General features: G+C 53.7%; 1 protein-coding gene across 10 annotated transcripts in view; it reads left to right on the plus strand.

The window, feature by feature from the left end:
• LOC116947622 (plasma membrane calcium-transporting ATPase 2-like) overlaps positions 1–16195 on the plus strand; it is a 201589-nt gene that overhangs the window by 107559 nt on the left and 77835 nt on the right. For all 10 annotated transcript variants that reach the window (XM_076070760.1, XM_076070764.1, XM_076070756.1 and 7 more), the window contains 4 exons: positions 5862–6059; positions 7277–7534; positions 15394–15519; positions 15980–16111. In XM_076070760.1, coding sequence (XP_075926875.1) covers positions 5862–6059; positions 7277–7534; positions 15394–15519; positions 15980–16111 — 714 coding nt within the window. The remainder of the gene's footprint in view (positions 1–5861; positions 6060–7276; positions 7535–15393; positions 15520–15979; positions 16112–16195) is intronic.

Below are 16195 nucleotides of genomic sequence, written 5' to 3' on the forward strand. Positions count from 1 at the left end.
ACCTCAGTGTTTAGTCCTTGATGAACCAAGTCTTCAATGATTGCGATGGTGTCAGGTACAGGAACTTTGGTGAATAAGTAAACTACATCAAAACTGACAAGCAGGTCGTCTGGGGACAGAGAAATACCCTTGATTGTCGATACCAGGTGAGTGGAATTTTGTACCGCAGAGGTGGTTTTTCCAGTGAAAGGCCGCAGGATTTCAGACAGAAAACGAGCCAGTTTGTAGGTGGGGGAGTTGATAGTAGTGGTAAGCCGTATAATCTTAAATTTTGATTTAAAGCTTTCGTGACTGCAGTAATTCATATTCTTAGCTCTTTCGGTAAAGTCACGTTGAAGGGAAACAATAAAATAATAAAATATATATAAAACAATAAAAATTCTCACGACGTTTCGACCATAACACAAACGGTCGTCATCAACCGACACACCTGATGACGACCGTTTGTGTTATGGTCGAAACGTCGTGAGAATTTTGATTGTTTTATATATATTTTATTATTTTATTGTTTCCCTTCAACGTGACTTTACCGTATAATCTTGTTGGCCTGGCAGCAGAAGGTTTCAACGAGAACTGTTTGGTTTGATCAATTAATGCGGTTGAATCAGAAATGATTTTGTTGGTTTGTATGACGATGTTGTTGATGGGATCTCTTTTTATTTTTGTATAGCTGCCATCGTTGAGTAATTTTTGAATTTTGTTGTTATATTCTATTTTATCCATAATGACAGTGGCCTCTGTGGTAGTAGTAACATTGGAGAAACCAAACGACATGTCTCGGACCGCATCCGTGAACACAAAGCAGACCTAAAACACGGTAGGACCAACACCTCGGCCGTGGCAGATCACTATTATAATTCAGTAGGCTCACATGACATTGACTTATCCAAGACAGAGGTTCTTTGCAAGCCATCTGGCTACCATGAGAGATTCGTTCATGAGGCTATCCACATATCCAAACACAGAGACAATTTCAACCGAGAAGATGGATTCTGGCTTAGCAATCATTGGACGGATTTGATCAACCATTTCGGGTCTTAATTGATTGTTCACGCTTACGGTGGCTTTCAAACCACATCCATTATTTTCGTCTCCCCCTCCTCTTTTCCGAACAGAGATGGACTCGTCCATCTGAACAAACTGCTAAATCGCTCTCCGTGATGCTAACGTTTAAAAAAACGCCACTTTTTTAAAATTTTCTTGCTGTGGTTTTTCACACCTGATGATGATTGCTTGTGTTGCAGTCAAAACGTCGTGAGAATTCTATTGTTTAACATTTTTATTATTTAATTGTTTCCCTTCTACGTGACTTTTCTGAAAGAACCAAGAATATAGTTGAGTTGAATCTCCGTCCTCTGCCTTAAACATCCTTGTTAGGAAGCTCATCTGAAGCCCCAGTGTCCAGTCTCGGTGTCTAACAGCACTTTAATCTATTGGAGGAGTTTAAAGGAGCTACTCATTGTTTTTTTCGGTAAAGTCACATATGTAGAAATACAATAAAATTATATTAAAACAAAAAAAAATCGCAACGTTTCGATCACAACGCAAGCGATCTTCATCAGGTGTCAAGAACAAATCACGGAGGTAAATACAACAAAAAGATGAGAGACGAGAATTCAACAAACCTGAAAAAACATTATGTGAAGCACATCCAGTCAGGCCAACAACACAGTTAGACACTTCCTGGCGGACCACGAATTTCAGAAGTGTTAAATTTCGTGTTCAACCTTTGGATTGCACATACCAGCATAGATAGAATGAAAAATACGAGGTACACGGTCAGTAGAAATACATATACAAGTCCACCAAGAGGTAAGGAGGGAGGAAAGACGGACAGGGAGGCAGAGAGAGGGGGGGGGGGCAGAGGGATGAACAGAAGCTTAAATAGGAAATACGGTTGGAGGGGGGGAGGGGCCAGAGCGAGAGCGGCAGCTCAAACATGCCGTTTTGTATGTGTAAGATGTGCGTGTTTGAGCTGCCGCTCTCGCTCTGACCCCTCCCCCCCTCCAACCGTATTTCCTATTTAATCTTCTGTTCATCCCTCCGGCACCCCCTCCCCCCTCTCTCTCTGCCTCCCTGTCCGTCTTTCCTCCCTCCTTACCTCTTGGTGGACTTGTATATGTATTTCTACCGACCGTGTACCTCGTATTTTTCATTCTATCTATGCTGGTATGTGCAATCCAAAGGTTGAACACGAAATTTAACACTCTTCTGAAATTCGTGGTCCGCCAGGAAGTGTCTAACTGTGTTGTTGGCCTGACTGGATGTGCTTCACATAATGTTTTTTCGGGTTTGTTGAATTCTCGTCTCTCATCTTTTTGTTGTATTTACCTCCGTGATTTGTTCTTGACACCTGATGAAGATCGCTTGCATTGTGATCGAAACGTCGTGATTGTTTTTTGTTTTAATATGATTTTATTGTATTTCTACATACGTGACTTTACCGAAAAAACCAATGAGTAATTTTATGCAGTCACGAAAGCTTTAATACTTTAAAGGAGCTGTTGCCTGGGGTGTGTATTGGACTCTGAGTCGAGTACAAAAACTCGAGGCAATTAGCCGTGGATCTATAAACTTCCCAGGGGGGAGATGGGGGTGGTGGCCCACAAATGTCAAGGTTTTTGAATAGGGCCCCTAACATTAATAATAAAAACACGTTCACTGTATCTGCCTTGGTAAATATCAATAAAATATTCCTGATCTCGGGGGGAAGGCGATTGCAACGATTTGCCCTCCACCCCCACCGACCCCCCCTCCCCTTCTCGACCCCCCTCCCCCGCGTCTACACCTTGGATCTGCCACGTGGAAACGATCCCCCAGGAGCCATCCAGCGGCAATCCCCAGCGGTGTAGACGGACGACCCCGGGTGACCGTAGTGTGTTTGGTGGAGAAACGTCTCGCTACTCTCATTGTATATGGTTGTGGGGTTTTTCCTCTTCAACACACAACCGGTTAGTACTGAACTAGTTGGTTTACGTGACAAACCTTCACCAATTGGCTGCGTCGGGTGGTGACTTTACTCCTCGCTCCCACAGAGTTGCGAGCGAGATGAACGTCGCCTGCCCATTTCATCATTTCGCCCGAGGTGTGGCTAAGAGGTGTTGGGGGAGGGGGGGTGATCAGGTTTTTTATGGTCAATTAGGTCGCATGCAGTAAGAGTGCGCGATGTCCGCGGGAGCCGCGCTTTGACAGTGAGCGCGCTGCAAGGCTTATCCTCTCCACTGTGGCGACCTACGGACGTCCACAGTTTAGCCAGCGATTGTTGACGCGATAGCATAAACAAAACGGGTAACGATGAAAATGAACCCCTTTGTCGGCCGCCAAGCGTATCTGGTGCAGTTCGGCCAAGGGATGCAGGATAAAGGTGAAAGTGACACACTGTATCCGGCAGCCATTACACGGCTCCATCACCGGCCTTGAGACGTTTCCGTCAATGGCATTCATCCTCCGGGTGTGCGAAAAATCTGTCTGACTCGGAGGAGGAATTCACGAAGGAACTCGTGAAATGGTGCTCTGAACGAAAGAAAAAAAGACAAACACTGCCCATGAAAGGATTCTGAGCGGCGAGAAAGATTTGAGACACGCTCGGCACTGAGAGGGCCTGGCGATGATTGTGGCGGACAGGGCCCTGAGCGTGTCACTGCAGGAAATCGCTCGATCCTGACGGTGCCACACGCGCTGCTGTCAACGAATCTGGCCTGCAACATATTTCGCAAGTCGGCCCAGATAAATCAAAACTGTGCAGTTGACCGAAATAAACTTCGTACACAATACCACGGGCCTGATCTCGGTACAAATAATTTTCCTACTTCCCAAAGGCAGAGATGCCAACTCCCAGACTGCTTGGGTCAAATCTGGACAGGTGGTGACCCCAATGCTGTCGCAGTGGGAACACTGGCAGAAAGCACCCCTGATGGTGATAATCTTCTTCCACGTGGCACATTTTGTAGGCTGCTCTACAGCTGGAGCCAACGCAGAATTCAGATTTTAAAAAATACTGAAATTGAATCAAAATTATTTCCCTGACAATGCACAGACAGCAGACAATGTTAAGTTTCAGGTTGATTTTGTTTGACCAGATGAGAACTCTCAAGGGGCCAGGGTAGGGCCTCATCTGAAGGAGTGAACCTGGGTCACGACTGACAAAAGCAACAACAAGAACAGCAATTCATCAAATTGAAATCAGAGCAAAAACAATCATGTTACGGAAGACCGTGAAATTGGCGGACAAATATAACTAACTCTAATAAAAACAATTTCAGAAAGAAAAGTTATCTCAGACAAGTTACTCATAAAACTGTTTATGTAACGTGAAATTACAGCAGCATGGTTCAAGGGAGGGCCTGGCATGGCTGGGCCCCGGATCCGCCTCGAGGAGCGAGCCTTCTGCCCCGTGCCCCGACTGGAAATCTGTGAAAAAGAGCTTGTTAGCTCATCGGATTTCCCCCTCCATTCTAAGTTACGATTCTGATTCTGTGAGCGCTCGATGGGACGGAGCCGTGGTTGCTGTCCACCGAGAGAGCGGTCCGTCCGCAGGGGCCTGCGGCCCGTCCAGGCCCGCAGTGCCGGCCGTGACCGTGGACCAGCGCAGACTTTTCGGTCAAAGCTGTGAAAGCACAGCTGGGTGGAGCGGCCCAAGAGTGGGCATCACGAGATGATGACGACGATGACGATAATGATGGCGGCGATGATGACGTCGAGTCGCGCCCTCTTCATGCTGGGTCATCGCGGAGCGCTCCACATGAGCGTCACCCTGCCCCCCAGTCGAGGTGGTAAAGCGACCCCAGGAAAAGATAACATCGCCTAAGATTGCAAATCCACAGATCCTCTCTGCATATTTAACAACGGTATTCTTAGCCATAGTAAAATAATTCATCTGCTTTAGCACAACAACCTCATCTGGGCTGTCATGGAATGGTCGTGTTATTCATCTGGCTTAGGAGGCTTCGAAGAAGCTTGGTTTTCCGTTCCATGCCAAATCCTCTTTAACTCCGAACAATTAGTTCTGCCACACAGAGCACACATTTTGTGTGGTGTTGGAATCCTGCTGCTGCTGCTGCTGTCATTTCTGGAGTGGTTCTCCCAGTCCCTACCCCACTGCACCGGATATAATTAAGATAAAAACAACGGTCAGGATGATTGATGATCCAGCGCTAATTCCCTCCAGTCACTCGCCCACCTGTACCCAGTCACCTCGTGTTTACTCTTCTCTTGCTACTACCATGGTTGGACTCTAGCAGATTGTTTAACCACCGCCACTACAGGTCACAATAACTCACCCACTTACTCATGCACTCACCCACTCAATCCACTCACCCACCCACTCACTCACTCACCCACTCACTCACTCACCCACCCACTCACTCACTCTACTCACCCACCCTCTCACTCGCCCACTCAGTCCACTCACTCACTCACTCACCCACTCACTCCACTCACTCACCCACCCACCCACTCACTCACCCACTCACTCACTTACCCACTCACTCACTCCGCTTACTCACCCACTCACTCCACTCACCCACTCACTAACCCACTCACTCCACTCACTCACCCACCCACTCACTCACCCACTCACTCACTTACCCACTCACTCACTCCGCTTACTCACCCACTCACTCCACTCACCCACTCACCCACCCACTCATTCACCCACTCCATTCACCCACTCACTCACTTACCCACTCACTCACTCCGCTTACTCACCCACTCACGCCACTCACCCACCCACTCATTCACCCACTCCATTCACCCACTCACTCTACTCACTCACCCACTCACTCAACTCACCCACCCACTCACTCCACCCCTGCAGTCCCCGTGGGTGACGTCGCCACACCATCTTCTCCCCCCCTCCGCAGGGCTGAGCGGGAGTTCCTCGGACCTGGACATCAGGATATCGGTGTTCGGCCAGAACTTCATCCCTCCCAAGAAAGCCAAGACCTTCCTGCAGTTAGTGTGGGAGGCCCTGCAGGACGTGACGCTCATCATCCTGGAGGTGGCGGCTCTCATCTCGCTGGGCCTCTCCTTCTACCACCCCCCCGGGGGTGACAACGAAGGTCAGTGAGTGGGGCGGTGGGGGGGAGGGGGCCTGGGAGGAGGGGGGCTCCACGGCCGCCAGTAGCCACCCGGTCGGCCCACAGCTTCGCGAGCAGGAACGTGAAGCGCTGTTTCATCATGTTTTCACATCGCCTCGTGGTGGCGAGATGTTAACTGCCTCACCTGGTATGCAGGAGGTCATGGGTTCAATCCTGACTCTGCGAGATGTTGACTACCTCGCCTGGTATGCAGGAGGGCCTGGGTTCGTTCCTGACCCCGACGCCTGCTGTATATTTGGAGTTTGCGGTGTTGTCTCCCCGTGGTCACGTGGATTCTTTTTCCGGGCCCTCCGGTTTTCCTCCTCAGATTTAGAATCACGTGTTTAGAGTATTTGACTGCTATAACTTTTCAAGTGATAAGCCACTTCGTTGAGCTATCATTTGTGGCTAGGTCGCTTCTGAAAAGAGCCACACAGCTCGGTGATTTTGCCATAACTGTACGTGGGGCTCCGCGCGGAAATTTTTCGATGGGCGTGCTTGATGCTTCGTTACGTTTTTTGGGATCGTAACGACGACGACCTCCGGCGTGGCCAGAATTAACACGACCAATTATAGAGGCGGAGTTGGAGTGTTTTTGGAAATCTGAACTTGGTCATGAGAAGGGAACTCAAGCGATGTGCCTCGAGAGGAGAGTTTTGCGATCAATGCGTACTGCCCGCCATGACAACTTGTTCAGGAACACGGTCACTCACGAAAAATATAGGACAAAAATGCAAGAGTGCTCCGAGAAGCATCAAGCAATGTTTATTCAGAATTACAATGAGAGACAGGCAGAGGGAAATGTGATTAGGGAACGTACGCAGGTGAATGATATCGTTCAAATTGTGAAGAAAAGGCGAGTTCGCTTGTGCAGGACATGTCACCTCTAGAAGGGACGATGACCGATGACCAAGGAATGGAACGCGTTCGAGAGAGCGTCCACTGAGGAGATGCAGCGATGAAATAATTCACGTGCAGGTGCTGGCTGGATCATTGCATCGCAGGGTGGTGTGAGTTGGCAGAGGCTTGGGGAGGCCTTCAGCAGTGGATTGATCATGGTTGATGATGACGAGCGACGATCATGGATATGGGAACGGCTGCAGCCCATGTGACGGTGACGAGGGTGGTGAAGGGACGCTTGATGACGCGCGGTGACGTGGTGCAACCCCCCCTTGTCATTGTTGTTGCTCTTTGTGCAGTGTGTGGCAGCGCGGCAGGCGGTGTGGAGGAGGAGGGCGAGGCGGAGGCCGGCTGGATCGAGGGGGCCGCCATCCTGCTCTCCGTCATCTGCGTGGTGGTGGTCACGGCCTTCAACGACTGGAGCAAGGAGAAGCAATTCCGTGGTCTGCAGAGCCGCATCGAGCAGGAGCAGAAATTTTCGGTGATCCGAGGTGGCCAGGTCATCCAGATACCCGTGGCCGAGATCGTGGTCGGGGACATCGCGCAGGTCAAATACGGTTAGTCGCTCGATTCGGTATCCACGCCGCGCTCCGCCGAGCGCCACAGACGTGAATGCCAGCGGGGGGCTTCACGCGGCCCCCCCAAAGGATCTCAAGACTCCAGCTGTGTTGCGCATTTCCCGGAGCTTATTTTACAAATCAGAGTTGCGTGCATGCTGACCCATGTTCGGCATTTTCGTACTTTTCGGACCCATCGTGTTCTCTGTCCTATAATATTGGTGGTTTTTTGTCGCTGGCAACTGTTTGCTCTTTCCGCGCACCGCCCATTGTATTATTTACCACGGCGATATCTTAGCGATTTTGATGATCCGTATTCGTTTTTGGGTTGTGCCACATGGTAGCTGTTTTGCACCAAAAATATCATATCATTAACCTTCCACTACCCTGCAAAGCTGTCGTGCAAATTCAAGGGGAGCCCCGGAGTGCGACTACAGAGCCACTGACCAAGCCAACGGCAGACGTTATGAACCACTTGCCGACGTCACGCGATGGCAGTAGTAGCAGCAGCAGATGGATCCTCACCTTAAGCTGCTTTGTGACTTTTTAACTTGCATACAGATCTCGAAGTTGCTAATCCCTAAGTCGTCCGCAAGAAGGAGCATCGGCCGAGTGACCGCGTGTTAGAGTCATGACGCGAGTGACCGCGTGTTAGAGTCATGACGCGAGTGACCGCGTGTTAGAGTTGTGACGCGAGTGACCACGTGTTAGAGTCGTGACGCGAGCGACCACGTGTTAGAGTCGTGACGCGAGTGACCACGTGTTAGAGTCATGACGCGAGTGACCACGTGTTAGAGGTGTGACACGAGCGACCGCGTGTTAGAGTTATGACGCGAGCGACCACGTGTTAGAGTCGTGACGCGAGTGACCGCGTGTTAGAGTCATGACGCGAGTGACCGCGTGTTAGAGGTGTGACGCGAGTGACCACGTGTTAGAGTCATGACGCGAGTGACCGCGTGTTAGAGTCATGACGCGAGCGACCGCGTGTTAGAGTCGTGACGCGAGCGACCACGTGTTAGAGTCGTGACGCGAGCGACCACGTGTTAGAGTCATGACGCGAGTGACCGCGTGTTAGAGGTGTGACGCGAGTGACCGCGTGTTAGAGGTGTGACGCGAGCGACCGCGTGTTAGAGTTGTGACGCGAGTGACCACGTGTTAGAGTCGTGACGCGAGCGACCGCGTGTTAGAGTCATGACGCGAGTGACCACGTGTTAGAGGTGTGACGCGAGTGACCACGTGTTAGAGGTGTGACGCGAGCGACCGCGTGTTAGAGGTGTGACGCGAGTGACCACGTGTTAGAGGTGTGACGCGAGCGACCGCGTGTTAGAGGTGTGACGCGAGCGACCGCGTGTTAGAGTCATGACGCGAGTGACCACGTGTTAGAGGTGTGACGCGAGTGACCGCGTGTTAGAGTCGTGACGCGAGCGACCGCGTGTTAGAGTCGTGACGCGAGTGACCACGTGTTAGAGTCGTGACGCGAGTGACCACGTGTTAGAGGTGTGACGCGAGTGACCACGTGTTAGAGTCGTGACGCGAGTGACCACGTGTTAGAGTCGTGACGCGAGTGACCACGTGTTAGAGTCGTGACGCGAGCGACCGCGTGTTAGAGGTGTGACGCGAGTGACCGCGTGTTAGAGTCATGACGCGAGTGACCACGTGTTAGAGTCGTGACGCGAGCGACCACGTGTTAGAGTCATGACGCGAGTGACCACGTGTTAGAGTCATGACGCGAGTGACCACGTGTTAGAGGTGTGACGCGAGTGACCACGTGTTAGAGTCATGACGCGAGTGACCACGTGTTAGAGGTGTGACGCGAGTGACCGCGTGTTAGAGGTGTGACGCGAGTGACCGCGTGTTAGAGGTGTGACGCGAGCGACCGCGTGTTAGAGTCGTGACGCGAGTGACCGCGTGTTAGAGGTGTGACGCGAGCGACCGCGTGTTAGAGTCATGACGCGAGTGACCACGTGTTAGAGGTGTGACGCGAGTGACCGCCTGTTAGAGGTGTGACGCGAGTGACCACGTGTTAGAGTCATGACGCGAGTGACCACGTGTTAGAGTCATGACGCGAGTGACCACGTGTTAGAGTCGTGACGCGAGTGACCACGTGTTAGAGGTGTGACGCGAGTGACCACGTGTTAGAGTCATGACGCGAGTGACCACGTGTTAGAGGTGTGACGCGAGTGACCACGTGTTAGAGTCGTGACGCGAGCGACCACGTGTTAGAGTCGTGACGCGAGCAACCACGTGTTAGAGTCATGACGCGAGCGACCACGTGTTAGAGGTGTGACGCGAGCGACCACGTGTTAGAGTCGTGACGCGAGTGACCACGTGTTAGAGGTGTGACGCGAGCGACCACGTGTTAGAGTCATGACGCGAGTGACCACGTGTTAGAGTCATGACGCGAGTGACCACGTGTTAGAGTTGTGACGCGAGTGACCACGTGTTAGAGTCGTGACGCGAGTGACCACGTGTTAGAGGTGTGACGCGAGTGACCGCGTGTTAGAGTCATGACGCGAGTGACCACGTGTTAGAGGTGTGACGCGAGTGACCACGTGTTAGAGTCATGACGCGAGTGACCACGTGTTAGAGTCATGACGCGAGTGACCACGTGTTAGAGTCATGACGCGAGTGACCACGTGTTAGAGTTGTGACGCGAGTGACCACGTGTTAGAGTCATGACGCGAGTGACCACGTGTTAGAGGTGTGACGCGAGCGACCGCGTGTTAGAGGTGTGACGCGAGTGACCACGTGTTAGAGTCATGACGCGAGTGACCGCGTGTTAGAGGTGTGACGCGAGCGACCGCGTGTTAGAGTCATGACGCGAGTGACCACGTGTTAGAGTTGTGACGCGAGCGACCGCGTGTTAGAGTCATGACGCGAGTGACCACGTGTTAGAGTCATGACACGAGTGACCACGTGTTAGAGTTGTGACGCGAGTGACCACGTGTTAGAGTCATGACGCGAGTGACCGCGTGTTAGAGTCATGACGCGAGCGACCGCGTGTTAGAGGTGTGACGCGAGTGACCACGTGTTAGAGTCATGACGCGAGTGACCACGTGTTAGAGGTGTGACGCGAGTGACCGCGTGTTAGAGTCGTGACGCGAGCGACCGCGTGTTAGAGTTGTGACGCGAGTGACCACGTGTTAGAGGTGTGACGCGAGTGACCACGTGTTAGAGTCATGACGCGAGTGACCACGTGTTAGAGTCATGACGCGAGTGACCACGTGTTAGAGTCATGACGCGAGCGACCACGTGTTAGAGTCATGACGCGAGCGACCGCGTGTTAGAGTTGTGACGCGAGTGACCACGTGTTAGAGTTGTGACGCGAGTGACCACGTGTTAGAGGTGTGACGCGAGTGACCGCGTGTTAGAGTCGTGACGCGAGTGACCACGTGTTAGAGTTGTGACGCGAGTGACCACGTGTTAGAGTTGTGACGCGAGTGACCGCGTGTTAGAGTCATGACGCGAGTGACCACGTGTTAGAGTCGTGACGCGAGTGACCACGTGTTAGAGTCGTGACGCGAGCGACCGCGTGTTAGAGTCATGACGCGAGTGACCACGTGTTAGAGTCGTGACGCGAGCGACCACGTGTTAGAGTCATGACGCGAGCGACCGCGTGTTAGAGTCGTGACGCGAGTGACCGCGTGTTAGAGGTGTGACGCGAGTGACCACGTGTTAGAGTCATGACGCGAGTGACCACGTGTTAGAGTTGTGACGCGAGTGACCGCGTGTTAGAGTCATGACGCGAGTGACCGCGTGTTAGAGTTGTGACGCGAGTGACCACGTGTTAGAGTCGTGACGCGAGTGACCACGTGTTAGAGTCGTGACGCGAGTGACCGCGTGTTAGAGTCATGACGCGAGCGACCGCGTGTTAGAGTCATGACGCGAGTGACCACGTGTTAGAGGTGTGACGCGAGTGACCACGTGTTAGAGTCATGACGCGAGTGACCACGTGTTAGAGTCATGACGCGAGTGACCACGTGTTAGAGTTGTGACGCGAGTGACCACGTGTTAGAGTCGTGACGCGAGTGACCACGTGTTAGAGGTGTGACGCGAGTGACCGCGTGTTAGAGTCATGACGCGAGTGACCACGTGTTAGAGGTGTGACGCGAGTGACCACGTGTTAGAGTCATGACGCGAGTGACCACGTGTTAGAGTCATGACGCGAGTGACCACGTGTTAGAGTTGTGACGCGAGTGACCACGTGTTAGAGTCATGACGCGAGTGACCACGTGTTAGAGGTGTGACGCGAGCGACCGCGTGTTAGAGGTGTGACGCGAGTGACCACGTGTTAGAGTCATGACGCGAGTGACCGCGTGTTAGAGGTGTGACGCGAGCGACCGCGTGTTAGAGTCATGACGCGAGTGACCACGTGTTAGAGTTGTGACGCGAGCGACCGCGTGTTAGAGTCGTGACGCGAGTGACCACGTGTTAGAGTCGTGACGCGAGCGACCGCGTGTTAGAGTCGTGACGCGAGTGACCACGTGTTAGAGTCATGACACGAGTGACCACGTGTTAGAGTTGTGACGCGAGTGACCACGTGTTAGAGTCGTGACGCGAGTGACCGCGTGTTAGAGGTGTGACGCGAGTGACCGCGTGTTAGAGGTGTGACGCGAGCGACCGAGTGTTAGAGGTGTGACGCGAGTGACCACGTGTTAGAGTCATGACGCGAGTGACCGCGTGTTAGAGTCATGACGCGAGCGACCGCGTGTTAGAGGTGTGACGCGAGTGACCACGTGTTAGAGGTGTGACGCGAGCGACCGCGTGTTAGAGTTGTGACGCGAGCAACCGCGTGTTAGAGTTGTGACGCGAGTGACCACGTGTTAGAGGTGTGACGCGAGTGACCACGTGTTAGAGTCATGACGCGAGTGACCACGTGTTAGAGTCATGACGCGAGTGACCACGTGTTAGAGTCATGACGCGAGTGACCACGTGTTAGAGTCATGACGCGAGTGACCGCCTGTTAGAGTTGTGACGCGAGTGACCGCGTGTTAGAGTCATGACGCGAGTGACCACGTGTTAGAGTCGTGACGCGAGCGACCACGTGTTAGAGTCATGACGCGAGTGACCGCGTGTTAGAGTCATGACGCGAGCGACCACGTGTTAGAGTCATGACGCGAGCGACCGCGTGTTAGAGTCGTGACGCGAGCGACCACGTGTTAGAGTCATGACGCGAGCGACCGCGTGTTAGAGTCGTGACGCGAGTGACCACGTGTTAGAGTCATGACGCGAGTGACCACGTGTTAGAGTCATGACGCGAGTGACCACGTGTTAGAGTTGTGACGCGAGTGACCGCGTGTTAGAGTCATGACGCGAGTGACCGCGTGTTAGAGTTGTGACGCGAGTGACCACGTGTTAGAGTCGTGACGCGAGTGATCACGTGTTAGAGTCGTGACGCGAGTGACCGCGTGTTAGAGTCATGACGCGAGCGACCACGTGTTAGAGTCATGACGCGAGTGACCACGTGTTAGAGGTGTGACGCGAGCGACCACGTGTTAGAGTCGTGACGCGAGTGACCACGTGTTAGAGTCATGACGCGAGCGACCACGTGTTAGAGTCATGACGCGAGTGACCACGTGTTAGAGGTGTGACGCGAGTGACCACGTGTTAGAGTTGTGACGCGAGCGACCACGTGTTAGAGGTGTGACGCGAGTGACCACGTGTTAGAGTCATGACGCGAGTGACCGCGTGTTAGAGTTGTGACGCGAGTGACCACGTGTTAGAGTTGTGACGCGAGTGACCACGTGTTAGAGTCATGACGCAAGCGACCGCGTGTTAGAGTTGTGACGCGAGCGACCGCGTGTTAGAGGTGTGACGCGAGCGACCACGTGTTAGAGTCATGACGCGAGTGACCACGTGTTAGAGGTGTGACGCGAGTGACCGCGTGTTAGAGGTGTGACGCGAGTGACCACGTGTTAGAGGTGTGACGCGAGTGACCGCGTGTTAGAGTCATGACGCGAGTGACCACGTGTTAGAGGTGTGACGCGAGTGACCGCGTGTTAGAGGTGTGACGCGAGTGACCGCGTGTTAGAGGTGTGACGCGAGTGACCACGTGTTAGAGGTGTGACGCGAGTGACCACGTGTTAGAGGTGTGACGCGAGTGACCACGTGTTAGAGGTGTGACGCGAGTGACCACGTGTTAGAGGTGTGACGCGAGTGACCGCGTGTTAGAGTCATGACGCGAGTGACCACGTGTTAGAGGTGTGACGCGAGTGACCACGTGTTAGAGGTGTGACGCGAGTGACCACGTGTTAGAGGTGTGACGCGAGTGACCACGTGTTAGAGTTGTGACGCGAGTGACCACGTGTTAGAGGTGTGACGCGAGTGACCGCGTGTTAGAGTCATGACGCGAGTGACCACGTGTTAGAGGTGTGACGCGAGTGACCACGTGTTAGAGTTGTGACGCGAGTGACCGCGTGTTAGAGTCATGACGCGAGTGACCACGTGTTAGAGTCGTGACGCGAGCGACCGCGTGTTAGAGTTGTGACGCGAGCGACCGCGTGTTAGAGTTGTGACGCGAGCGACCGCGTGTTAGAGTTGTGACGCGAGCGACCGCGTGTTAGAGTCATGACGCGAGTGACCGCGTGTTAGAGTTGTGACGCGAGCGACCGCGTGTTAGAGTCATGACGCGAGTGACCACGTGTTAGAGTTGTGACGCGAGCGACCGCGTGTTAGAGGTGTGACGTAAGCAACCGCGTGTTAGAGTTGTGACGCGAGCGACCGCGTGTTAGAGGTGTGACGCGAGCGACCGAGTGTTAGAGGTGTGACGCGAGCGACCGCGTGTTAGAGGTGTGACGCGAGCGACCGCGTGTTAGAGTTGTGACGCGAGTGACCGCGTGTTAGAGTCGTGACGCGAGCGACCGTGTGTTAGAGGTGTGACGCGAGTGACCGCGTGTTAGAGGTGTGACGCGAGCGACCGCGTGTTAGAGTTGTGACGCGAGCGACCGCGTGTTAGAGGTGTGACGCAAGCAACCGCGTGTTAGAGTTGTGACGCGAGCGACCGCGTGTTAGAGGTGTGACGCGAGCGACCGAGTGTTAGAGGTGTGACGCGAGTGACCACGTGTTAGAGGTGTGACGCGAGCGACCGCGTGTTAGAGGTGTGACGCGAGCGACCGCGTGTTAGAGTTGTGACGCGAGTGACCGCGTGTTAGAGTCATGACGCGAGTGACCACGTGTTAGAGTTGTGACGTGAGTGACCGCGTGTTAGAGTCATGACGCGAGTGACCGCGTGTTAGAGTCGTGACGCGAGCGACCGCGTGTTAGAGTTGTGACGCGAGCGACCGCGTGTTAGAGTCATGACGCGAGTGACCGCGTGTTAGAGTCGTGACGCGAGCGACCGCGTGTTAGAGTTGTGACGCGAGCGACCGCGTGTTAGAGTCATGACGCGAGTGACCGCGTGTTAGAGTTGTGACGCGAGTGACCACGTGTTAGAGTTGTGACGCGAGCGACCGTGTGTTAGAGGTGTGACGCGAGTGACCGCGTGTTAGAGGTGTGACGCGAGCGACCGCGTGTTAGAGTTGTGACGCGAGCGACCGCGTGTTAGAGGTGTGACGCAAGCAACCGCGTGTTAGAGTTGTGACGCGAGCGACCGCGTGTTAGAGGTGTGACGCGAGCGACCGAGTGTTAGAGGTGTGACGCGAGTGACCACGTGTTAGAGGTGTGACGCGAGCGACCGCGTGTTAGAGGTGTGACGCGAGCGACCGCGTGTTAGAGTTGTGACGCGAGCGACCGCGTGTTAGAGTCGTGACGTGAGTGACCGCGTGTTAGAGGTGTGACGCGAGTGACCGCGTGTTAGAGTTGTGACGCGAGCGACCGCGTGTTAGAGGTGTGACGCGAGCGACCGCTTGTTCTGTCTGCAGGGGACCTGCTCCCGGCCGACGGTGTGCTCATCCAGAGCAACGACCTCAAGATCGACGAGAGCTCCTTGACGGGCGAGTCGGACCACGTGCGCAAAACCATTGACCGCGACCCCATGCTCCTCTCAGGTTTGCCGCGTCTTCGCGTCACGGGCGGCCCCGCGTCGTCGTCTCGCCCGCATGCCGCTCGCCCACCGCCCCGCAGGTCACGACGCGTCTCGCTCCTTCCCCCGCGTGGCTCCGCTCTGCAGTTCCCTTCCGTCGTCTCTTTTCTTCTCCCAAGCTCGTATGACAATGATAACAACAACAATGATAATAACGGTGAACTCGCTCGGTTCAATAAACGCGTTAAGCTCGTTTCTGTTAAATGTTTGATCGTGCTCTTTCTTGCTGGCCGCTTGACATTTTTGGCCCTTTGGACCCTGTGCTCAAAAACTGTCGTTGAAACACAAATGCAAATCCTGCAGCACCACACGCCCCCCATCCCCTTTTGCGAGCCACTGGCATCGACCGAAGAACCGGACGCGGCGGTCCAGCCGTGTTTAGCCGCTTGCGCGCTCGTGCGCTCCTCTGATCCGCGCGTGTCCAGGGACCCACGTGATGGAGGGCTCAGGGCGGATGCTCGTCACGGCCATCGGCATCAACTCCCAGACGGGTATCATCTTCACGCTGCTGGGCGCCGGCGGGGAGGAGGAAGAGAAGGAGAAGAAGGAGAAGAAAGGTACGGGTGAAGTGCTTCGCCGAGGTTTAGTAAAAACCCCGTCAGGGATTTTTTCGCAGCCCGGTACCGCGGCGTCACGTCCCG

This window comes from Petromyzon marinus, chromosome 30, assembly GCF_048934315.1.
Source record: "Petromyzon marinus isolate PM22_M1 ecotype Great Lakes invasive population chromosome 30, UKy_Petmar_22M1.pri1.0, whole genome shotgun sequence".
NCBI lineage: Eukaryota > Metazoa > Chordata > Hyperoartia > Petromyzontiformes > Petromyzontidae > Petromyzon > Petromyzon marinus.